General features: G+C 45.0%; 1 protein-coding gene and 1 long non-coding RNA gene across 3 annotated transcripts; one reads left to right on the top strand and one right to left on the bottom strand.

The window, feature by feature from the left end:
- Nucleotides 1-1,731: 1,731 nt before the first annotated feature.
- On the bottom strand, nt 1,732-4,549 carry LOC119329628 (ras-related protein RABA5c-like). The gene is made up of 2 exons (XM_037602689.1): nt 3,987-4,549; nt 1,732-2,260 (listed from the first exon to the last, which is right to left on the bottom strand). Exons 1-2 carry the CDS (start codon nt 4,321-4,323, stop codon nt 1,944-1,946), a joined length of 654 nt encoding a protein of 217 aa, XP_037458586.1. The 5' UTR covers nt 4,324-4,549; the 3' UTR covers nt 1,732-1,943.
- A 7,612-nt stretch (nt 4,550-12,161) lies between these two features.
- LOC119329425 lies at nt 12,162-14,392 on the top strand. Of its 2 annotated transcripts, none has more exons than XR_005159496.1 (4): nt 12,162-12,345; nt 12,424-12,615; nt 12,698-13,829; nt 13,906-14,392. It is a non-coding gene; the product is annotated as an uncharacterized LOC119329425 (long non-coding RNA). The 2 variants fall into 2 exon arrangements; XR_005159495.1 differs by having other exon boundaries at nt 12,162-12,359.
- The last annotated feature ends 12,139 nt before the right edge of the window (nt 14,393-26,531 follow it).

Here is a 26,531-nt window from a genome sequence, read left to right as displayed (position 1 = left end):
ACATGTATTATGTTTCCGGTTAATACAATTCTAGCATGAATAATAAACATTTATCATGATATAAGGAAATAAATAATAACTTTATTATTGCCTCTAGGGCATATTTCCTTCAAGCACCAAATAGGAAATCAAGGGATCAATCAAGGGACACTGATTGGTGAATCGATAGAGACGGGAGCATATGATGTTGATGGATGACTACTGTGTCCCGGATGCACTATTCGAGTCATATTTCCGCCGTCAATTCCGGATGCAACAATTGTGTTTGACCGCCTCTACAATGGTATCCGAGCCTATAATGACTACTTCATCTTGTTGAATGATGTCCTTGGAACCACTAGATTACTGGTTACCAAAAGTGCACGATTGCACTCAGGATGCTTACTTATGGCATGAACACAAATCCGTGCGGACAAGTATCTTCGAATGTCTGAAAGCACATGTCTCGAAGCCATGTTTAGATTTTCCACTGTTGTAGTGAAGGTGTTTGGACCGGAGTACTTAAGAGAACCAACTGTCGAAGACACCGCAAGGCTCATGATGCTATCAGAAGCAAGAGGCTGACCAGGTATGCTCGAATTCATGGATTGCATTGGAAATGGAAGAATTGCCGATATGCTCAACAAGGCCAACATAAGGCCATTGTAAGAAGCCCACCATCATTCCTAAAGTAATTGCATCACAAGATCTCTAGATTTGACATTCTTTCTTTGGGATGCCCGGGTCTCACAATGACATCAACGTGCTGTAGCTGTCTCCATTGTTTGAAGATTGTGTGTGGGAGAAGCTCCTCCATGCAACTATACCATCAATGGTCATGACAACAAAATGGGTTATTATCTTAGGTATCTATCCTCCGTGGGCGACCTTCGACAAGATCATCTCTGAGCTTAGGGGTAAGAAAAGATCTTACTTTGCCAAAACACAAGAAGGAGCTAGAAAGAATGTCGAGAGAGCAATGGTAGTGCTCCAATTCCGTTTTGCGGTTGTTTGAGGACTATGGGATGCAGAGACATTGTGGGACGTGATGACAACATCATGAACGTGATTGTGTAGGATGAGGGTGACCGAGTTCGCCATGGCCGAGAGTTTGAGGAGATGAATGATCATGGCAAACTTTCATAGCAGAATCCAACGACATTTGAGGATTTTATCCAAATACATAAACAGATTCGCCATCAAGAAACTCATGAGTAGCTTTAGATGAACATTTGTGCACCCTTCAATGGAAGACTAAAAAATGTGTCCGGTTAAGCTAAATTCAAGTTTAAACTATTTTATTGCAAAACTTCATGTTTGGATTGTAATATTTATATTTCAATTATTATTGCATTGAGATATTTGTACAACATGATTATGAAAGAATGGTGATATTTATCTTTACATATTTAGAGTGCTCCGGGTATACAGTGGCGGAGACATAAGGAATTTAGTGTTGATTTGCTATGAAGAGAGACATAAGGAATTTAGTGTTGATTTGCTATGAAGAGTGCCATAATTACTAATAATTTGCTGCTAAAAATCAAATTTTCAATAGTTTGCCCCTCCCTAACCTGTTTTAGCAACACTTGTCCTCCCTAATACATATTTTCTAGCTCCGCCACCGCAGGTATAGGGGAAAAAACAGGGGCAATCATTCAGTGGCGCGTTGGGTTGGATGGCCAAAGAGAGGCAGCCATTTGGCGCACCGGATTGGAGTTGCCCTGACCTCCCATAAAATTTGACAAAATGTGACAACTCTGAACCGCATGGCTTTTCGGTTAACAGCGACAAACAGTTCGTCTCCACTCTTGCATTAACACAACTATCCTCCTCTGTAACTCAGATGTGTAACAGAACTAGAATCCAATTTTGGGTTACATGTTTACAAACAATACCGATGACCAGAAAAAAAATCATCACATCCCAGTAATACCCAATAGTCGACAATGTACCAAGATTGGCTAGCAGCACCCAAACCGGCTAGTTTGCTTCTGGCCGTCTTTCGAGTCACCGTCGTCGATGCTCACCCTGTTGAGGGATAGCTCGGCCTTGTATGAGTCGGAGTTCAGGATCTTCCTGCTCACGCTGCTGTAGATCTCCTTGATGACGAGCTCGAATGCCGTGTTGACGTTCGTCGAGTCCAGAGCCGAGGTCTCCATGAAGAAGAGTCCCTCGGATTCGGCAAGTGCTTTGCCTTCCTCCACTGGCACTTCACGGATGTTTTCCAGATCGCATTTGTTGCCTACCAACATCTTGGCCACCGTGGTGTCAGAATGTGCTGCATTAGATTTGAGGATACGTTTGGGTTACTTCAGAGGAAATGCATGCGATATGTGAAAAGGAGAATTGTTCTAATAGCTAATATCAAGGAAAACGCAGATGTAAAGAACCAGAAGTGCAAGGAATGACTTGTCATGACTGCACAAGGGACATGTATCAGCTCAAGCAGTGATAGCCATCAAGCAAGAAAACAGAACCATGGAAAGTAGAAAATGCGTCCAGGGGACAAAACCCAAAGGTAACACATGACAGATCATTCCCAAGGGATACGATTTATTGCTTTTAAGGTGGCAAAATGAAACCAAATGATCAAGTATATCACTAGTAGTTGGATGGTGCAAGAAACTAGCACCAAGAAAATCATAACAATAGTGTTACCAACCATCATAAGCACAATGTTATCGATTCAACAATGCCTATCATATAGGGGTACCTTCCGATATATCCACACCTATGCAATCTAACTATTTTCACCATCCAAAAGCCACAAAAGCATTACACACTTCTGGGGATCAAGCATAAGCAAAGCCCATATCATTTTCAATTCAGTCTATAAAATGTATGCTGAGACATGCAGTAAAAGCATTCTGAGAAACTGCTACAAAACAAAAACAAAAATATGGCACAACACAAACAGTGCAAGTGACAAAATGTAAAATTGTCGACCATCGTGTTATGTTAGTATCTTCCAAGTTCCAATAACACCGTGGTGCTTGTTTAGTGCGTTTCAAAACTTTGTATGCCAAATGACAATATACTCCGTACTAGGTAGCTAGGATTATTCGGATGCATTGTCCTTTCTCCTAAGTTTCATGGCATGCCAATTGACAGTAAAACACAAATTGCAACTAGAGTCAAGGATACATTTGTTCAGCCTAACACAATTGTGTTATGAGCATAGCTTTCTCTTACACCAAGCTTTGCCTTCTGGTAGTGACACATCCTAGATAAAGTCGCCATGTACATAAAAAAGGAATGAACCAAGACAATGCATCTTTCTATGATGGTTGACTGTTTCCAACAGCAACAAGTGAAAAAATTGCCTAAGAAGGGAAATGGAGAATAAATGGTGGCCGGCATCCATAAAAAAGGTTTGTCCTCAAACATTAATAACAAACTTAAAGCGTGACAACGGTAACTATGTCTAGGAACATCTTTAACACTGAAGAACTCAAGCTAAGCAGCCTCCGATGTCAGAAATTTGAAACTGCAAATAGTTCACCACAAATTAGCAGTCCTGAGTCCTGACTTATCAAAAAAAAAAAATGTCGGAGGATAACTTCTATACTTGTTCCCACAAATGCCGAATCCAAAACAAGCAACTAGCACAGCAATTACAGTCACCCGACGTGGTCCTTGCATCCACTCCTCAAACATTCCGCAACAAGCCTTTACATGAGGACTCAGATCCAGATTCAGGACAGGTCGCCCAACCCATCTGGTGGGACAATTCTACAGCTATGTATCGGAGAACACTCAACCCAATCAATCACCATCTAGGCGTCTACAAGCTAGGCGCGAGCACTGGTGTCCCTTTGGACGCCGACCAGGACCAACTTAGATCTACACGATCTTACCGAATCTACTTTTTTTATGGGAGTTTAAATAAGGAATCAATTGATCCAAGCGCACGGACAGTACAAGCCGTAAGCAAGCATGGGAGCTAATTAATTAAGCAAGGAAAGAAGGAAGGAAGCACGCGGGCGGGCGGAGAGGGTGCGTACTGTTGAGCTCCTGGAGCCATCGTCCGACGTTGTCGAAGGTGCCCCGGCGGGAGATGTCGTAGACGAGGAGCGCGCCGAAGGCCCCGCGGTAGTAGGCGGAGGTGACGGCGCGGAAGCGCTCCTGGCCGGCGGTGTCCCAGATCTGGGCCTTGACCTCCTTGCCGTCGATGTCCATGCTCTGCGTCTGGAACTCCACCCCGATGGTGGCCTTGGAGTGGAGGTTGAACTCGTTGCGCGCGTAGCGGGACAGCAGGTTGCTCTTCCCCACCGCGCTGTCCCCGATGATCACCACCTTGAACAGGTACTCCTCCGCCTCCCCGTCCGAGTCGTCCCCCATCCTTCGCTCGTGATCCCTCGAGCTCGGAGGCGCCGCCTTTCCGTCGTCTCGTCGGCGCGGCACGCTCGGGAGCTCTGGCGAGCGGCTGCTGGGGGGAATGCGCGAGATTTGTAGTGGCGTTTTGGGGGGAGGCGGGCAGCGGCGCGGTGGGTTTTGACCGAACGCGCACACCGAGGCCGAGGTGTGGCTGCCTTGCTTTTTGCTGGGGTGGGGTGGTGAGGGAAGCGCCGAAACCAGGAGTAGCCGAGAGTTACGAGACGAGTGGGTGGCGAGTGGGACGCACGCACCGGCACGGCACGGCACGGCTAGCGCGGCCTCGGCGGTGGACCCGGGAGTGCTGGCGGCGGGTCCACGCTGTCGGTGGGACGGGTGGATGCGTCGTGCGGACTGCGGTGCGGGCACGCCTGACGTGAGTTGGCGCCCCGTTGTTCGCTGGGCGAGACAGCTTGGAGGCTGCTCCGGTTCCGAGCCGCAGCTATCGCAACAGGAGCAGTATGTGGTGTGGTGTGGTGTGGTGCGGACCATGTCCCATGCCACTCTTGTTTTTTGGGATGCAATTCAGGTGCACGATTCCATTCAACGATTGGTCATGCACGTCGGAAAGGGAAAGTGCCATATACTACGAAGGAACTCAAGGATTCTTTTGACTTCCGATTACGGAAATGTTAACAAATGTTAACGGGCAAACGTTCGTCATGGGGTCAATCCGGCGAACACGCCCTCTTCCTTCGGTTTCGTTGCACGAATCTTGGCATAGGGATAGAAGACACGTTAGATTTAAAACTCGTCCGCTGTGATACAAAACCCAACGTGTGTTGTTCTTTTCAAAACACAGCTGCGCACTGCAGTAGCTACTGACATCAACCTACACCTAGGAGACATAGGATTGATTCCCGTTCCTCCTTTTTTTAACTAGGATGGCAGAAGATGTTTTTTTTCTTAGGTAGTACATGACAATTTTTCTGAAAGAAAATAACATGGTAGTTTTTATAATTTTTTTTACCTTTGTCACATGGCAAATTTAAATATATATTTTGTAATGCTCACAACTCAAGTTTGTTTTTGTACATGTCATTTTTATTATTAAGAAGATGCCATTTTTATTATTAAGAGGATGGCAGTTTTATTTCCTAATGTTCAAAAATCAAGTTTGTTTTTGTACATGGCATTTTTATTATTAGGAAGATAGCCAACTTTTAAATTCCCAAATGATAACGGCCACACGTGTGGCACGAATCAACATGGCCCAAACGTCTCCATTGTCATTCATTTTGCCACGTCGGAACATCTGACATCAACGGGTATCTTTTTGGTTTTTGGCTTAAAATGGTTTATCTCCTAATTAAAAAGTTCAATTAAAATCCGTTTTCACCATTAAATCTGTCTCGACGAGATCTTTAAACTAGATCTTATGTTGATATGTTTTGAAGAAAAAAAAATTTGGCCAAAAGTTGTCATGATGTTTACACTGTAGTTGCCATAGTGTTTACACTAAAGTTGCCATGTGGCAATTTTAGTTTATGGATCATGGCAATTTTAGTATTTTGACCATGACAATTCCAGTACTTTGACCATGATTTTTTTATATGAACCATGGCAATTTTAAGTGCATGTATCATGGCAATTTTAGTTTATGGTTCATGGCAAGTAAAATCATGACAACTTTTTTATGCATCCAAAAACCTTGATCTAGTGATAATTCATTTTTAATTGTTGTTTTCATAAGATGGCAAAATTTTGGATTTTTTTGTAAAATTATGACCGGGCTAGGAAGAGTACTGAATGGGTTGACTGGGCCTAGTTCGCCCTGGGTGGTTCTCTCGGCGAAGGAAAAGTTGTACACTCAATTGAAACCCCAAGGAACAATCGTTCGTTGATGCCTCCTCCTATGAGGAGCGACAACCAATTATTATGGTCCTTGCTATTAATATTTGCCGATGGGCCAATGATATGATTGACTAGCAAAGGGGTCCGTGCATTGCAACGGGAGTAAAAAAATCATCGGTCATACACATTGGACGCCATCAACAAATTCCTTAAAATTATTTCACGATGTCATACAAGAAACAACATGATATGTGGTGTTACGCAGAGACATAAAGTTGAGACAATTTTTAAGTGTACTAAAAGTGCGTCCAATTTATTAGACAACAAAAATATCTACCTAGGTTCTTGTATCAATTCATGCCTTTGCTGGTATTCCTCCTCAACGGTGCCCAACAAATAGTGCATTAGGCTAAAAGTTGCAAAGTACATTTTGGTACTCAATTATAGGATGCGCATAATAGCACATATTGGACATCTCCATCAAAAACAATTAATCCGTAAGGACATGCATAACGAATGTTTAGAGTTGCATGTCAACATTGATATTCTTAAAGAAGTCTTTATAGGCACCATTCTTTTTGGAAATCTGCATTAAGCCATTGGTTTACATAAAGCTCATATGAATAGTTTAGTGTACATCATCTATATGTGCTGGTTATTGAGCGCTCGCCGAAATAGAGAGGATGATTATGTATGTGTATAACCTTTAGCATATACATCCCCTATGGTGCCAACTGCCAATGATAGACTTTTTGAGAGCATCAAACTATCCTATCTGGCCAATTTAAATCGGCAGAGAACATATATAATAAGCATTTTCAAAATACATCATCTAAATAAAAGTATTAATTAAGGGCGTGTTTGGTTTATCACCAGAACACGCCACACCGAAGATGCGGCCGCGCCATAGGTGCGGCGAACGGAACGAGCGCCACACTTTTGGCGAGTTGTGGCGTGAAAAATGAACTAGCAAGCTGTGATGAGCGGTGCGGCAAGCCATAACACCGGCATAAAGCAAACAACGGCTAAGTTTAGGCGTAAGGAGCTGTGGCATGCGTAGTCACGAACCAAACATGCCCTAAGTGTACATCCGATCAAAAATTTAGAGATAACTAACATGCATGATAATAGCATATTTGACATTTACATATTTTTCTGTGCGATTTCCATATATAACATGTTTAATTTTAAGTTACGGTTTGAAAGATATGAATATTTTAAGAAGTACTTAAATCTCCGAAAAAGGTTAAAAGGGGCCATAGCTGGGCCAAAATTGCAACATGGTCCAGCCCATCTGCTTAGCGACGCTCAGGCGGTGCAACCTATTGTACGCCAACTAAAATTTTAGATAAAAGGGCGCGATGCAACTCTATTCTACGCCAACAAAAAATTTAGAGAGAAAAGACAGAAAAGAGGGAGAAGCAGGATTCAAACTCAGGCCCCCAATTGGAATCATGAGTCAATAGCCAATTGTGCACCCGTGTGCATGTGATTGGAAGAGTGATAGCTGTATATGAATCTAAGGCGACAGCCAATCACTTAAGCAAAAAAATGTACTTATGCATACCATTTTTTCACTTACCGGTGGCATTAGATGTAGTTTATACTCCCTCATTTCCGGTTTATAAGGCTCAATTCAAAAATTTCACCAACCAAGGTAGATGATAAGTGGTGAAATATTTTTTATAGTTTGCAAAAGCACCCAATTAATGCTTTTGTTTTCCTTAAAAAATTATGTTTACGAATGCATTAATTGCAATGCATGCATGCATAAAGTGCATGCATTGGTCAGTTTTTTTAATACTTACATGCAATGATTTAATGCACCTTGAAGTCTGAACATGTGATGGGAAACAACCAAATTGAGCCTTATAAAATGGAAAAACTAAAATTTTAAGATAAGCCCTATAAACCGGAAAGGAGGGAGTAACAAATTTAGGGACAATTTCACGACAGACAGGCAAAAGCAATAATGACTTTATGAGTATAGGTATAGATTTAAATATATAAGCCACGCTAGTCACCGTAGGGGCCACATCAAATGCCGGATAATTACTCCCTCCTTGGTCATGAATTGCTTATTTTAGATTTGTCTAGATAAAGATGTATCTAAACACGTTTTAATGTTAGATACACTCGTATCTAAAAAAATCTAAGAGATGGAACGAAGGTAATATATGATATTATCTTAGCACAACAATATGGTCTTTAGAGTTTGTGTCCTGCAGCTTGTCAATGTCAAGATGCCGGTTGACCAGGATGTGGGCGAGCCCGCTCCGCCCACGCCGTCTAAATCACGTAAATGGATTAACGGACAAGCCGCGAAAAATAAACCGACTTCGTGAACACGCCATGCCGAGCCTGCTAGACACACTAGGTCCGTGACAGACATCTCGTAGAACCAAAACAGTAGTCAATCTGCACTTGACATTTGCCACCATCGTCTGCCCGACCTTACCCGGTACCCTTCTCTTACTGTCCAATGCCACTTGGCTCTCTTGACTATCCAATGCCACATGGCTCTGCTCGTCTCCACCCTCTCAATGCCAACCGGTACCCCGCTCGTCGTCGTCGAACTAGCGTGCTTTCATCGACATCCATGCCAAGCAAAACAAGCTATCGAGCGTGACCGTGTGGAGGGAAGGGGGGAATCCAACATCGGTCTAAGAATCGCCGAGAGAGGTTATCCGTTGCCCCAGCGACGATGACAATAGGGTGCTTTTCGACGACGAGGACATGATGCTCGTGTTAAGGTAGCTCCTAGGATGGAGACAAGGGCATGCATGCTTCTCAGAATGGAGTGTGTGCAGGCATGTCGTAGAGCTAATCTAGATTCTGGGACATGGGGAAGAAGCAGGTTTGCACGACTACATGTGGCAGCGCGCATATATGTATTTGAACGATTACGACTATGATAGTGGCATGCCTCGGACTGTAGCTAACCCTAGCACTGCCAAGAGTCTTTTAATACGCTGCCGGACGACAACACCCAAAATGGCCGATCTTAAAGTACCTTCAAAGCCATGGTGACTCAAAGTACCTTGAATGGGGTAGTTTGAGATGCTCTACCAGGTATTTATGCATATATTTATTTTTAGGTCTTTTTAAAGCAGTTAACCGATGATTACCTCTCAAACCACATGTATGGTCAAGAGACGAGAAAGATATTCATACAACACACACGACACAATATTGAAGTGTTCCTCAAGAGGACGAAGGATGGGCGATCAATCATCCACAAGTACTGGCCTAAAGTTGCAAAGATCTTTAACATCATTGAAGACTCAACATTCGCCTTCTACTTCAGCAGTTTTTCAGATGAGATTCATCTATCTATCTACTGTCTATGATGCTAATTTACAAATGTTTTAGATGTTGCATATGAAATTTGGTGTTGTTGTGTAATGGGATGTCTAGCTATATGTCTATATGGTGTAACTGAGTGCTGAAGCTATATAATGTTGTATTCTGATGTATTTCAATTATGAAATCCTGGTTGCCGTAATACAAAAATGAAATATAATGTGTGTTTGATATGAAATGTCAATTTGATTACTAAATGCAATAAAAATAATAGGCCAATTAGCCTGCTTATTAGGTTTTTCTATTGCAGACAGTTATTGAGACAACATTGTGGACGATGACATCAGACAACCCAAACAGTTTTCTATAAAGCAAACGTATTGGATCAATGAACAATCACACACAACTTCCTCTGGACAAATGTTTACATTAGGCCACTTTGCACAAACATTTCACATAAAAATTGTGTGTGATGGATAGTCTATGCCATACAGTTTGTTGTAGGCACCGTGCGTGATGCAGCAATAACGCAAACAATAAAATTATAAATATCGTCTACAATGGTAACACTATGTGATGCAACAAATTATGACATGCATTAGCCTTTTTGCAGTCAAATATATAGTCAAAATTTGCTTTGAAATAGGACAAGACTAATAAACCCAAACGAAGGTAGTAAATAGGTACTCTCCGTTATTGGACCCTGCGTATTTTGGGTCATACTTTGACCATTGTAAAACTAAGAAAATATAAATTATGTGATACAAAAAGTATATTGTTGGATTTTTATTTTAAAAAATGTTTTGAAAAAAATATATAACGTAAGAGACACATAGCTGCAATTAAGGTACACAAATAAATCCACTCTTCATGCAACGTTATACAGAATAAGGGATCAGAATCAATACTTAGACCCGCGACATCACAGATCGATAAGCTGGAGATGGCCTAGCTAGTTCATCTCGGTCAATTAACACTAGCAGCCGGTCTTCTGCCCAATTTATTCGACAAAGACAACTAGACAACCATATACCCATGCGAATCTAGCACAGAAACACTCCATTTCCGTCGTCAAAACGAGCAAACAACACAATAGCCGAGCCGTCACCTAGACATGGCAGAAACATCTGTAGTGGTAGGCGCTGTTCATCGGATCGGTGGCGTCGACGGGGACTCCACGAGCGCTGCACCTGTACCGGCAACCCCGGCACTCGTTGTAGGTGCACGTCGGAGCCCTCGACCCCACCAGCCGCCGCCTCCTCCCGCGCCGGTCCATCACCGCCGTTGGCCAGCTCCCCGCGGCAGGTGGTCCTCCTTCTGGTCTTGCTAAGCCCTGCATCATATATATGTTCATACAAGAATGGCGTCGAAAATCAATTAATAGCTGGTCTGAACTTTCCCAGAGCATCCTTAATTTCGTCGTACTACTATACATACTCACGGAGACGGGATGAGAGGAAGATATACGTGTACTCCTATTTCCTATCCTATATGCACAAATAGATCTAACAGCTGACTTGCTTGCATACTGTGGTACTGGGTGTGATTTGCATGGAGCTAGGCATCATTGGATTTGATAATACATAATCACTTAATCAAAGAGTGTACGTGGGCATGCATGCACGAAATGCACCGGCCATGCATATGCATTACCTCATGTTCTGTCTCGAGAGTCCAAGGCGAGAACGGACGAGCAGCTAGAACACCACCACCACCTTCATTCCGTCCATGTAGAGTACATGATAGAAGAACAAGATACAAATCAGTAAGCTACTACGAGCCTTTGAATGAGTTAATTAACAAGAGAAGGCAGGCAGCAGTAGAACGTGTGCATGCATGCTAAGAGTACGTAGAACGCACCGGTGATAAGCATAGCAAGGAGGAGGAGATAACAGATCAACAGCAGCCTATTTCTTCCCACTCCAGTCATTTTCTCTTTCCCTTCAGAGTGACCTAGCTAGCTAGCTAGCTACATGTGATCACTCCGAACAGAAGGCAGGCTGGTATATATAATATTGTCCATGTGCGTCTTCATTTGTAGATAGAAGTGAACGATAAAAAGATGAAGGAAGGGAAAGGAAGGGGTCTCGAAAGGAAGGAAGGTAAAAAGCTCGGATGCATGGTACCGTAAAGAGAAAAAGACAAAGCATACAGTGCACGATTTGTACGTTCTATAGTTCTAGGGACTTCCTGGAAAATTACGAAACTACCCGCCATGAATGTGTACTCGTGATACTTCTCGCATAGTTGTAATTCGTATGTGCTAGTTTCAAGGTATTGAAAGCTGATGCAGATCGTTTATAAACATGTGACCGAAGTTAATTAGTCGATTGAGCGTGTAAAGCCAGGTCACTGTGAATGCTCCACGCCTAGTAGGAAAGATGGTTTTGGGGTCTCTAGAAAAAGTGAAAAAATGTCTCTCATTGTTGGTATACCCATAATGTCACGCTATTGTTTTTCATAGGTGGAACTAGAGAATACTCTTATACCTCTCACAATGGATAGTATCATAAAATAGTTCCATACATATGATACTAGTCTATCATATCTCTACTCCTATAAAAAAACGAGTTGGTGGTGATGGCGTGCCTGCCTTCATCTCATCTACACCGTCGGATCTGAAATGTGAGGCTGAGATGACTCATTGTGCCCGATTGTCCCTGAAACAGAACACGTGGAGATTCTCCTTCTCTCGGGGAAGATAACGAGCCTTCGAGAATCCCCTCCCGAATTCCTTGCGGTGAGCCTCTCTCCTCTATCTTTCCCCGGCGACCACTGAAGTCGATTTTGGCGAGGATCCCTCTTGCCTCCCCTTGGATAGGGTATTTCTCCCTCTAGATCTGGCGTGTAGGCCATCAGAGAGACGATAGCAGGGATTGCTGCCATGGCCAAGTTTGTTTTCTACAGTAAGTTCCTTCATTTTTTCCCTCTGTCGCTGCTGGGGTTGATTCCCGTTTGTGCCTGACTCAGGTCCTAAACTTCCAACGAGAGTCTCTTTCTTCCGTGCTGCAAATGGAGGCTACTAGCGACAGGACCGCCATGGGTAGGCCTGGGAATTACAGGCGTGGAGGATTTCTGGGCAAGCCACTCGTTCCTGGGCGTGCCTGTGCCACTGCCGATGTGGATTTAGCCTTGCTGAAATTACTGAGCTCTATCCCCCAGGTTGTTACCAAATTTTCTATTAGATTGTTTATTTTCATTCTGATCCGTGTCAGATTTTTGTACTTGCATTATTTTGTGCCAGGTAATTAGAGCAGCATGACCAACCATTGCCAAATTCCTTCCTAAGTGGAGAAGTTCCCAATCCCTAAGATCAAGGAATGAAGATAAGCTTTTCCACTTTGTTGTATCAAGTAATTTAACTTCCCAGTTCACTCTAAATTATTGTGTATTGGCAACCTGAATTATCTATTTTACAAAAAAGCATATATACACTTCTGTAGTTCTATGAGATCAATGGAGCAAGAAGGGCATGCAGTATTGTCTTCTGTCGCTTGGAAATACTAATTGAAAAAAGATATGCAGCATTAGTAATATCCTTCTCATATGTGGTCCGAGACTCCGAGGGAGACGCCCAGTAATGAGTGTAGTGGTCCTTGTAGATAGGTTTTTCATGACTTCAACATGCGCCTTCCATCTCATTACTATGTGTTACCCCAAAATCCTATGAGTTCATATACGAGTTTTTAATCTCTGCAAGTAAATTTTGATATTGTGTAAGGTCTGTATGATTAGAATCCCATGGGAAACTGTGTAATCTCTTGTAAGACAATATGCATGAGTTTAGACTCATATACCTAACCTGCATAATTGCTGGAAATATTTTGAACAAGTTATATCTCATTTTTATCTTACTTAGTTTAGTTTTGCGGCGAGGCAAATCCTACATGACACTCATAGTCGACTGGACACACCATGTCGTGCACTGGCCCAACATGGTCAGAGATGAGACCGACCGGTCGAAGTGGAGCCGGAGACGATGTGGCCAAATCGTACTTTAGTGCATTATATTGTCTCTTGGCAGTCTTAGTTTCCCCTCAGTAAATGATATATGGTGTTTATGTTGAATACTGTTTCATTGTTTCGAGGCACACCCGTTAGAACAAATTCTGTAATTTAGTAATGTTTAGGGCATTATGGTTGTGAGTAGTTATCTCTTAGTTTAACGAATACGTGTACTTTTGCCTTGTTGCCACCTGCGAAATGAAATATTGTAGTTTAACACTTCTGTCAAATTTTGCTTAGTAGTTCCCCTGTAGTTATTTGATTCTTATTTGACCTGCATCATTGCAAGTATTTATTCTTAACAATTTTCCTTTTTTGTCCGTTCAATGGGAAGCCAGAAGATGTTCTATATCCAAAAACAATTGGACAAGGTAACACCAGTAAGCACATCTACTTCAAGTTTTGTGTGATGCTATCTCACTTCTTTTATACTCTTGGTGATCAAAGGTTGTACCTTCAGCAGTGTTTGAGTAAATGCTGTCAGTTTTGTCAATAGTTGGAGAAGATATTATCATCAAGCGCGCGCACAGTCCTATGCTAGGAAAGAGAACTGGGATTGGAATGGGATGTCCCAATTTCTTTGCCGTGGGGCCATGGAAATCTGAGTTCTTCCTCTTCTTTTGACACATGAGACATGCCTTGTGGAGCTCTTTTTTCATGAACTGCATCTTAGCCCCTCTGTGTGGCAAAGTATTGTTTGGAATCTGCTACATTGTGGCCATTTTGTGGCCACATCAGATGCTTCTCTTGAGAGGCTGGTGATAATTTTGGGTTGTCTCCTGAAATCTGGTCAAAAACTTGCCTTCTCACATGAAAAGGAATACATGAAGATGTTCGCTGTTGAAAACCATTTTTTATTCGTCCCTAAACTAGATTTTACACAGTTATAATGCATGAAGATATTCATTGTTGAAAGCATTTTTTATTCGTTTTACTATGGTCTGCTATGCTCGAGTGCTTGGCAGGAGCACATGAGAAGGAAAGAGGGAGATTGATATCGCCATCTTGAGTTGTTTTTTAATTAGAACAATTGTTGAATAGTTTGTCTGTATATTACTCCCTCTGTTCCAATCTATAAGGCTGGTCATAGTGGGAGTAACATAGGTAGTAACATAGATGCCACATAAGCAAAAATGATGATGTGGCAAGTAGTTAATGAGGAGAGAGGCAAATAGAGTAACATAATATGTTACCATCACATAGCGGTTTTCAATGCATAATGAGTCTATAAAGTAATAAATGAAGGCAACTATGTTACCACACCTATGACACTACCCACTATGAAGGTAGTAAAATAGACTAGTAACATATGTATGTTACTAGTCTAAGTTACTCTCCACTATGACCAGCCTAAGGTGTGCATGCTTTTCGAGATTATGTTTGACCATGAATTTCACCAATGAAAGATGGGCCATGCATAACAAATAATATATCATTGATTACATATTCGAAAGAATTTGGAATGACATAATTTTCAAATCATAGGACTTATATATTATTTTGTGTAATTGACCGTCAAAGTTAAATCTCAAAAAGCACGCATACCATTTATTGGAGAACCGAGGGATTATTTATTATCCCTTGGAGTAGGAAAAAAATGTCACTATGATTCTGCTCGCGATGCAAAGGAAAGCCAGACATGACCGTGATGGAACATGATAGCAAAGTTTAACACCCAAATTACGGAAGAGATAAAGGATCACTAAAGAATTCCCATGCCAAGTTTAACCCTTGAAGAAATGCAAGGGAAGAGCGCACACTGGAGAGTGTGGCGGCTGAGTTGACCACCTGAGCAGAGGCAAGCATTGCTAGATCGGCATAAGGCGAACTACAACATTAGGGGAGATACCCTATGTAAATATGTATCTGAATTACTATGAGCTAGGATGGTTTCTTTTGTACTTTCAGATGTAATATTCATCAATTTTCTTTTGACATGCTATCGATGTGAATTATTTGATCATTGGTCTTAGTACTACTTTTGTCCATCGCTAGCTAAAGGGCATGAATAACTTCGTAATTACCTACTCGTGCTTGAATGTCTTGGATTTCGTACAAGGGAAATGAATTGGCTGATTGATGAGCATATGGAATGCTAAAAATTGCAGCTATGACTCTTTCCCCTACATACTTTTATTATCATTTTTGTGGTTCCGTGGCGTAGCACGGACATCTTACTAGTTACTTCTCTAATGCATAGTATCACAGAGTAGTATCATATCATCATTTTATTTACTTGTTTGTAGAACTCCAATACAAAGTTGTGGCTAGGATCTATTTCTCCTTAGATTGTCTCATTCGACATGCTATGATATGATATCATAATATGATACCCAGTACATTTCTTTTACTTTGCATATTAGTTTCTTCTTAAGTCACTTTAATATAAATTTTGATCAAATTTACATTAAAAATATTTACATCTACAATACCAAATAAATACAATATAAAAAAAAATTCAATGATGAATCTAATGATATTGATTTGATATTGTGAATGTTGATATTTTCCTTATTGCACTGGCCCTTAGCTCATTGGCGGCGACTTCAACCTCATTGCCACGTCTTCGGACAAAAGCAACGACCGGTTGCACCGTGGGGCCATTAATAGATTCCGTCATTTTATTGCTGACGAGGAGCTTCGGGACATCTACTTACATGGACGGCGGTTCACTTGGTCGAGCGAGCGCGACTCGTCGACCCTTGAGCGCATTGACAGGGTTATGTGCACCTCTGGCTGGGCTGTGGAGCACCCTTCCTGCTTCCTGCGCTGCCTTTCTTCCGCCACTTCCGATCATGCGCCGCTTTTGCTTGACTGCACCCCGCGCGCCCCGGGGCCTCGCAGGTTTCACTTTGAGAGGTTTTGGCCGAAGATGGAAGGCTTCCACCAGATTGTGGCCAGCCCTTGGGAGTCTGGCCCGGCTGACGAGGACCCTTTCCGGCGCGTTTTTGCCCGTCTCAAGTCCACCGCCAAGGCACTGCAAAGCTGGAGTGCGCGCCACATTGGTCACATGGCGCTTCAGCTGTCTGTGGCCCGCGAGCTCATTGCGCGGCTTGACATGGCGCAGGACATCCGGCCGCTGCTCCCCGCCGAGGTCTGGTTCCGGCGATGTCTTAAGTCGGCCTACCTAGGGCTGGCGTCCCTTGATCGGTCCATTGCGTGTCAGCGCATCCGCTGCTCTTGGCTTCAGGCCAGCGAGACCAACATCGCCTTCCTCCGGGTGCGAGCGGCGCATCGGAAGCAACACTCCAGGATTCTGTCGTTGCATGTGAACGGCCAGGAGATTTCGGACAAGGAAGCATGTCCGAGGCGATCTATGACCACTTCTCGGCTGCGCTGGGCACTCCTGACTCCCGCGCGTTCACCCTGGACCTTGATGGATTGGATCCTCGCACCTTCGACCTGGTTGGGCTGGATGTCCCGTTCTCGGAGGACGAGATTTGGACGACGATCAAGTCACTGCCGTCCGGCAAGTCACCCGGTCCCGATGGCTTCTCTCCGGAGTTTCTTTGCGCTTGCTGGGATATCATCAAGCCCGACATTTGTGCCCTGTTCGCCAAGCTCTACTCCCTCAATGGCCGGGGCTTCCAGAAACTCAACGAGGTATTCGTCACGCTGCTCCCCAAGCGCCCGAATGCGGCTTGTATTGCGGACTACCGCCACATCAGCCTTATCCACATCATCGCCAAGCTTGTGGCCAAGGTTCTCTTCCTACGCCTCGCCCCGCGCCTCGGAGAGATGATCTCGACGAACCAGAGCGCCTTCATCTCTGGAAGATGCATCCATGATAACTTCCTCCTCGTGCAACAAACGGCGCGCCGCCTCCATAATCTCAAGCTGTCCCGCGTCATGCTCAAGTTGGACATTGCCCGCGCGTTTGATTCAGTCTCTTGGCCCTTCCTCCTCGACATCCTGCGACATCTGGGTTTTGGCCCACGTTGGAGGGAGTGGATATCCATCCTCCTCGGCACGGCAAGCACACGGGTCCTCCTCAACGGCTGCGCCGGGCCCCCTATCGCGCACCACAAGGGGCTCCGTCAGGGCGACCCTGTTTTCCCCATGTTGTTTGTGCCGGTCATCAATGTCCTAGATCGGCTGCTCCAGCGGGCCGTCGCCAATGGCGTCCTCCGCCGCCTTACCCCGTGCCACATGGCATCTAGCATCTCCCTTTATGCTGACGATGTCGTCATCTTTTGCCACCCGGACGAGCACGACCTCGACATGGTCCGTGAGCTTCTTCGGGTATACGGCGTTGTCTCAGGTGTAACACCCCGGATGTAACTTTCCCAATTTGTACTCCAACTCTTGTCGTTTCCGGCGTTAAGTTATTTTATTTTCTCGGGTTCGGGTCTTTGTCGCCGTGTGTTGTTATCGTTGTCATGCATCTCATATCATGTAATCATGTGCATTGCATACGTGTTCATCTCATGCATTTGAGCATTTTCCCCGTTGTCCGTTTTGCATCCGGCGCTTCGTTCTCCTCCGGTGGTCATTTCTAGCTTTCTTTCGTGTGTGGGGATTAAACATTTCCGGATTGGACCGAGACTTGTCAAGCGGCCTTGGTTTACTACCGGTAGACCGCCTGTCAAGTTTCATATCATTTGGACATTGTTTGATACTCCAACGGTTAACAGAGGGACCGAAAAGGCCTCGTGTGTGTTGCAGCCCAACACCCCTCCAATTTTGCCCAAAACCCACCTAACTCTGCTCCACCATCTAGAGCGTTCGATCACGATCGCGTGGCTAAAAACCGCACCTCATTTGGACTCTCCTAGCTCCCTCTATGCCTATAAATAGGTCCTCCTCAAAAATCTCGGATCCCCCTCCCCGAAACCCTAGATCCACCCTCACCGCGCCCGCCGGACATATTGCCACCGACGGACATTGTCCGGTCCGCCTCCCCGCTGCCATATGGCACTCCGCCGTCGGTCCGCGCCCTGCGGGACCGCATCGCCGCCGCCTCCCACCGCGGCCCGCGGGAGCCCAGGGCAGGCCCCCCAGGCCCGCGCGCGCCGCCCGCCTCGTCCGGGTGCCCCGCCGCCCGATCCACCGCGTCGCCGCCATCGCACCGCCTCCGCTGCCGTCGCCGACTTCGCCGGTGCCGCCGCACGCCACCACCGGACGCTGCGCCAAGCTCAGGTCGCCACCGCCTCGATTCGCTGCTCCGCCGTCGCGCCCGGAGCCCAAGACCTCACCGCCGTGTCGCCCGGGTCCGGATCCGGCAGATCCCGCCTGGTCCGGCCACCTCTGCTAACTCCGGCGAGCCCCGCGCCCTTCTCCGACAAAACTCCGGCTGGCCAACCTCGTTTTGCGTGCAGATCCAGATCCGTGAACAGTAAACCCTAGAGGTTGTTTTTCTTCTAAGTCCCAAAATTCCAGATCCAAGTGCTCCTGTTCGTAGTCTCGTAACTTTGCATCCGTAGCTCCGATTCATGCATATAGCATATCAAAATGTTCACCTCAGAGAGTACATCATCTAATCCCATTGCATCATTTTCATTTGAGTTCATCTTGATGCCCTAAATGCTGTTAGAAGAGGGCTACTTGAGTTAATTGTCAGATCTGCTGCTCCATTTAGGCTTTTGTCATTTTTGCCATGATTATTGTGTGCATGATATGCCCTGATGCTCTACATATGTTTTGTTAAGGGTTTTGCCATCTATACAGAGGTGTAACCCATGTATTTTTGTGATGTGTGTGGTGCCTAGTGCAAGCTTGCAAAGTGGTGCACTTGCTAATTCTGTTTTCAGGTACTTAGCATTTCCACTAAGTCCTTGATCTGTTTATCTCATGATGCCATATGTTCATGTTGTTTTCTAGTGATCCGTGCCTTTTTTGAGGATGATTAGTATGGATGTTTTGTTAATCTTGTAGTGCTCTATCCTTCCATGTCTTTGTTTGCAATTATGGATCACCCTAGCTTGAGTCAATCGAGCTCTACTTTTGCTACTTTGTGAATCTGGGCAGATTGTCAACTTGTTTGCAATTTTGCCGATGATGTTGTAGTTGACCCGTGCATGCTATGCTATTGTTCTTGCCATGTCTAGCTTTCATTTTGTGTGTTCTTGATAGATGTATGCTTATCTTGTCATGACTTGCACCGTAGTGAGTGCATCGAGCTCATAAATATGCCTACTTGAGTTATGTTTCAGCATGTTCTAGTTTTCACCAAGTCTGAAAACTGATTATGCATTTGCTATGTTCACATGCTTGCAATTATATTTTCTGATCCCTTTTGGCTCAAGGTCACTAAGGGACTTTTGTTAAGATCTTTGAGTAGCTCCATGCCATGCTTTACTTTGTCATGTTCAGGTCCTGTAGTATGTAGTTTTCTTGCTCCGAAGATTGCTACCTGATCTGAAATTCCAGACAAGTGTTAATTTCACTAAGTCTGAGATATGTTTACCATATGCATTTTTGCCATGCTTGTTTGAACCTGTTAATGGATGAATTGGCCGTAGCTCAGTGCTAGACTTTTGTTAAGCATCTTGAATGCATCCCTGCCATGTATTTTGTTGCCATGTTTAAGTGCTGTAGCATGTTCATCTCATTGCATTTAGATGGCTACTTGCTGTAAATCGCAGACCGGTGTCATATTTGTTTCGCTTGCCATTTCCAAACCGTAACTCCGATTCCGGTGATCTTTATATCGTTTTCAAGCGATTTCATCTCATCTTTCCAGTGGCACACTTGGATTCTCAAGTTGAGGCCAGGTTCATGCATTCCTTGTCACATCTTGCATATGCATCCCGCATCGCATCCCGCATAGCATATCATCTTTGCATCATATTGTTTGAGTCTTGCACGTGGTTGATTGTATCATTGTTGCTTGTTTGTCTTGTTTGGGTAGAGCCGGGAGACGAGTTCGCTAACGAGGAGCCCGTTGAGTTTGCTTTCGAGGATCCAGTCAACTCTGACAACTTTGCAGGCAAGATGATCATACCCTCGAAATCACTACTATCTTTGCTATGCTAGCTTGCTCGCTCTTTTGCTATGCCAATGCTACGATGCCTACCATTTGCTTTAAAGCCTCCCAAATTGCCATGTCAAACCTCTAACCCACCATGTTCTAGCAAACCGTTGATTGGCTATGTTACCACTTTGCTCAGCCCCTCTTATAGTGTTGCTAGTTGCAGGTGAAGATTGGAGATCGTTCCTTGTTGGAACATTTATTTACTTGTTGGGATATCATTATATTGCCATGTTATCTTAATGCATCTATATATACTTGGTAAAGGGTGGAAGGCTCGGCCTCTCGCCTAGTGTTTTGTTCCACTCTTGCCGCCCTAGTTTCCGTCATATCGGTGTTATGTTCCCGGATTTTGCGTTCCTTACGCGGTTGGGTTATAATGGGAACCCCTTGATAGTTCGCCTTGATTAAAGCTTTTCCAGCAATGCTGAACCTTGGTTTTACCATTTGCCACCTAGCCTCTTTTTCCCTTGGGTTTTCGGAGCCCGAGGGTCATCTTGTTTTAAACCCCCCCCCTCCCCGGGCCAGTGCTCCTCTGAGTGTTGGTACGAACCAGGCAGCCTGCGGGGCCACCTCGGGGAAACTCGAGGGTTGGTTTTACTCGTAGCTTGACCTATCTGAGTGTGCCCTGAGAACGAGATATGTGCAGCTCCTATCGGGATTTATCGGCACATTCGGGCGGTGTTGCTGGTCTTGTTTTAACCTGTCGAAGTGTCTTGAAGAACCGAGGTACCGAGTCTGATCGGAACGTCTCGGGAGGAGGTCTATTCCTTCGTTGACCGTGAGAGCTTTTCATGGGCTAAGTTGGGACTCCCCTGCAGGGATTTGAACTTTCGAAAGCCGTGCCCGCGGTTATGGGCAGATGGGAATTTGTTAATGTCCGGTTGTAGATAACTTGAACCTTAACTTAAATTAAAATGAATCAACCGAGTGTGTTACCGTGATGGCCTCTTCTCGGCGGAGTCCAGGAAGTGGACACGGTGTTGGAGTAATGTTTGCGCAGGTTGCTCTCTAGTTTCTCGCTTGCGCTTCGCCTCCTCTTCTCGCTCTCTTTTGCGAATAAGTTAGCCACCATATATGCTAGTCGCTTGCTGCAGCTCCACATATATTTACCTTACCCTACCTATAAGCTTAAATAGTCTTGATCGCGAGGGCGCGAGATTGCTGAGTCCTTGTGGCTCACAGATTAGTATTACACCAGATGTAGGTCCAGATGATTCCGCTCCAGGTGACGCGCTCGAGCTCAAGTGGGAGTTCGATGAGGACTCTCAACATTACTATGTTTCTTTTCCTCATGATCAGTAATGGTGCCCTGTTGGGGGTGATCGGGACCATGTCGCATGTTGGGTTATCTTTTATTTTGGCGCCGTAGTTGGGCCATGAGTGTTTGGACGATGTATGTTATTTATGTACTTGATTGACATGGCGAGTGTAAGCCAACTATGTTATCCCTTTTCATTATCTATATTACATGGGATGTTTGTGATGATTGCCTGATTTGCGACATATGCCTTCAATGCGATTATGCCTCTAAGTCGTGCCTCGACACGTGGGAGCTATAGTCGAATCGAGGGTGTTACAAGGTGGTAATCAGAGCCTTCCCCGACCTTAGGAGCCCCATTGCTTGATCGTTTTTAGCAGCCGAGTTGTGTCTAGAAAAAAAATGTTTTGAGTCATCTAGGAATTATATATCGGAGAGTTTAGGAATTCTTTTTTACTTCCCAGTCTCCTCATCGCTCTGGTAAGGCATCCTGACGTAGAGTTTTGACTCTCCTCTTCTCAAATTTCACTAATTTTTTTTAGGATCACGCGGGTATCTTGGAATTGTTCCGATGGTTTTATGATGAGAACATTGTCTTGGTGCCTCCTGTCAGGGGTTTTGTGGAAGTGTCCCGGGGAGTTGAGCTCTGAGGTGTTGTCATCATAATTTTATTGTTGCAGTTCTGGAATACCTGAGTTTAGTACGCCGACATCGAAAATCTCTTTTATGCAGTTCGTTGGTGAGATAACCTCGACGCCACCCAGTACTGGGGTGGGAGTTCGGGAGTATCGCCATAACTTGTATAACAGATGCTTTTCGAAGGTTGAGGTAGATGGTTTCCGAAGTTTTTCTCGGTTATGTGTTGAAGGATGGATACAGCTGGATGTAGGATTTGCTAGATTTGGGTGAGATATTATGCTTCCCCTGTATCCCCAACACCTGATTGCATAACCGGAAAGGTTCGGGAGTTTCATAGGTGGGAATTCTCGTAGCTCTAGTTCTTCTTGTTGGGGAACGTTGCAGAAAATTAAAAAATTTCCTACGGTTTCACCAAGATCCATCTATGAGTTCATCTAAGCAACGAGTCAAGGGAGAGAGTTTGCATCTACATACCACTTGTAGATCGCGTGCGGAAGCTTGCAAGGTGATGATGTAGTCGTACTCGACGTGATTCGAATCACCGATGACCAAGTGCTGAACGGATAGCACCTCCGCGTTCAACACACGTACGGGACGGGAGACGTCTCCTCCTTCTTGATCTAGCAAGGGGGGAGGAGAGGTTGAGGAAGACAGCTCCACCGGCAGCACGACGGCGTGGTGATGGTGGAGAGGCAGTACTCCGACAGGGCTTCGCCAAGCACACAACGGAGGAGGAGAGGTGTTGGGGAGGGGAGGGCTGCGCCTTGGAGGTTGGTGCGGCTGCCCTCCCCTCACCCCTCTATTTATAGGGGGAAGGGAGAAGGGGGCCGGCCCCCTAGAACCCATCTAGGGGGGGGTGCGGCGGCCTAGGGGAGAGGGGAGAGGGTGGCTTGCCCCCCAAGCCAAGGGGGGCGCCCCCTCTAGGGTTCCCCCTCAACCCTAGGCGCATGGGCCCAAGGGAGGGGGGTGCGGCCAGCCCACCAGGGGCTGGCTCCCTGCCCCACGCAGCCCATGTGGCCCCCCGGGAGGGGTGGCCCCTCCCGGTGGACCCCCGGAACCCTTCCGGTGGCCCCGGTACAATACCGGTATGACCCCGAAACTTCCCGGTGTCCGTTTGACATCTTCCCATATATAAATCTTTACCTCCGGACCCTTCTGGATCACCTCGTGACGTCCAGGATCCCATCCGGGACTCCGAACAACATTCGGTAGTCACATACTAGTCTTCCTAATAACCCTAGCGTCACCGAACCTTAAGTGTGTAGACCCTACGGGTTCGGGAGACATGCAGACATGACCGAGACGCTCTTAGTCAATAACCATCAGCGGGATCTGGATACCCATGATGGCTCCCACATGCTCCTCGATGTTGTCATCGGATGAACCACGATGTCGAGGATTCGATCAAACCCTGTATGCAATTCCCTTTGTCAATCGGTACGTTACTTGCCCGAGACTCGATCGTCGGTATCCCAATACCTTGTTCAGTCTCGTTACCGGCAAGTCACTTCACTCGTACCGTAATGCATGATCCCGTGTCCAACACCTTGGTCACATTGAGCTCAATATGATGATGCATTACCGAGTGGGCCCAGAGATACCTCTCCGTCATACGGAGTGACAAATCCCAGTCTCGATCCGTGTCAACCCAACAGCTACTTTCGGAGATACCTGTAATGCACCTTTATAGTCACCCAGTTACGTTGTGACGTTTGATACACCCAAGGCACTCCTAGGGTATCCGGGAGTTACACGATCTCATGGTCTAAGGAAGAGATACTTGACATTGGCAAAGCTCTAGCAAAACGAACTACACGATCTTTTATGCTATGCTTAGGATTGGGTCTTGTCCATCACATCATTCTCCTAATGATGTGATCCCGTTATCAACGACATCCAATGTCCATAGTCAGGAAACCATGACTATCTGTTGATCACAACGAGCTGGTCAACTAGAGGCTCACCAGGGACATATTGTGGTCTAAGTATTCACACGTGTATTATGATTTCCGGATAATACAGTTATAGCATGAATAAAAGACAATTATCATGAACAATGAAATATAATAATACTTTTATTATTGCCTCTAGGGCATATTTCCAACAGTCTCCCACTTGCACTAGAGTCACCAATCTAGTTACATTGTGATGAATCGAACACCCATAGAGTTCTGGTGTTGATCATGTTTTGCACGCGAGAGAGGTTTAGTCAGCGGATCTGTGACATTCAGATCCGTGTGCACTTTGCAAATCTCTATGTCTCCATCTTGAACATTTTCATGGATGGAGTTGAAACGACGCTTGATGTGCCTGGTCTTCTTGTGAAACCTGGGCTCCTTGGCGAGGGCAATAGCTCCAGTGTTGTCACAGAAGAGTTTGATCGGCCCCGACGCATTGGGTATGACTCCTAGGTCGGTGATGAACTCCTTCACCCAAATCGCTTCATGCGCTGCCTCCGAGGCTGCCATGTACTCCGCTTCACACGTAGATCCCGCCACGACGCTCTGCTTGCAGCTGCACCAGCTTACTGCTCCACCATTCAACATATACACGTATCCGGTTTGTGACTTAGAGTCATCCAGATCTGAGTCGAAGCTAGCGTCGACGTAACCCTTTACGACGAGCTCTTCGTCTCCTTCATAAACGAGAAACATGTCCTTCGTCCTTTTCAGGTACTTCAGGATATTCTTGACCGCTGTCCAGTGTTCCTTGCCGGAATTACTTTGGTATCTTGCTACCAAACTTACGGCAAGGTTTACATCGGGTCTGGTACACAGCATGGCATACATAATAGATCCTATGGCTGAAGCATAGGGGATGACACTCATCTCTTCTTTATCTTTTGCCGTGGTCGGTGACTGAGCTGAGCTCAGTCTCACACCTTGTAACATAGGCAAGAACCCCTTCTTGGACTGATCCATTCTGAATCTCTTCAAAATCTTATCAAGGTTTGTGCTTTGTGAAAGACCTATGAGGCGTCTCGATCTATCTCTATAGATCTTGATGCCTAATATATAAGCAGCTTCTCCAAGGTCCTTCATTGAAAAACACTTATTCAAGTAGGCCTTAATGCTGTCCAGAAATTCTATATTATTTCCCATCAAGAGTATGTCATCTACATATAATATGAGAAATGCTACAGAGCTCCCACTCACTTTCTTGTAAACGCAGGCTTCTCCATAAGTCTGCATAAACCCAAACGCTTTGATCATCTCATCAAAGCGAATGTTCCAACTCCGAGATGCTTGCACCAGTCCATAAATGGATCGCTGGAGCTTGCATACTTTGTTAGCGTTCCGAGGATCGACAAAACCTTCCGGCTGCATCATATACAATTCTTCCTTAAGATGCCCGTTAAGGAATGCTGTTTTGACGTCCATCTGCCATATCTCATAATCATAGTATGCGGCAATTGCTAACATGATTCGAATGGACTTTAGCTTCGTTACGGGAGAGAATGTCTCGTCGTAGTCAATCCCTTGAACTTGTCGATAACCCTTAGCGACAAGTCGAGCTTTATAGATGGTAATATTACCATCCGCGTCCGTCTTCTTCTTAAAGATCCATTTGTTTTCTATCGCTCGCCGATCATCGGGCAAGTCTGTCAAAGTCCATACTTTGTTTTCATACATGGATTCTATCGCGGATTTCATGGCTTCAAGCCATTTGTTGGAATCCGGGCCCGCCATTGCTTCTTCATAGTTCGAAGGTTCATTGTTGTCTAACAACATGATTTCCAGGACAGGGTTGCCGTACCACTCTGGTGCGGAACGTGTCCTTGTGGACCTATGAAGTTCAGCAGTAACTTGATCCGAAGTACCTTGATCATTATCATTGTTTTCCTCTTCAGTTGGTGTGGGCATCACAGGAACGGTTTCCTGCGCTGCGCCACTTTCCCGCTCAAGAGGTAGTACTTCATCGAGTTCTACTTTCCTCCCACTTACTTCTTTCGAGAGAAACTCTTTTTCCAGAAAGCATCCGTTCTTGGCAACAAAGATCTTGCCTCCGGATCTTAAGTAGAAGGTATACCCTACAGTTTCCTTAGGGTATCCTATGAATACGCATTTTTCCGACTTGGGTTCGAGCTTTTCAGGTTGAAGTTTCTTGACATAAGCATCGCATCCCCAAACTTTTAGAAACGACAGCTTAGGTTTCTTTCCAAACCATAATTCATACGGTGTCGTCTCAACAGATTTAGACGGT

This window comes from Triticum dicoccoides, chromosome 7A, assembly GCF_002162155.2.
Source record: "Triticum dicoccoides isolate Atlit2015 ecotype Zavitan chromosome 7A, WEW_v2.0, whole genome shotgun sequence".
NCBI lineage: Eukaryota > Viridiplantae > Streptophyta > Magnoliopsida > Poales > Poaceae > Triticum > Triticum dicoccoides.
Note: the sequence above shows the minus strand (reverse complement) of the source record. Positions and strands in the feature narration are given on the sequence as shown.

Excerpts from the sequence above, each read along its gene's own strand:
- LOC119329628 (XM_037602689.1), bottom strand. The coding sequence starts at position 4,323 with ATGGGGGACGACTCGGACGGGGAGGCGGAGGAGTACCTGTTCAAGGTG. Across the intron at positions 2,261-3,986 it reads ATGGCTCCAGGAGCTCAACA|CACATTCTGACACCACGGTG; the intron begins GTACGCACCCTC and ends AATCTAATGCAG.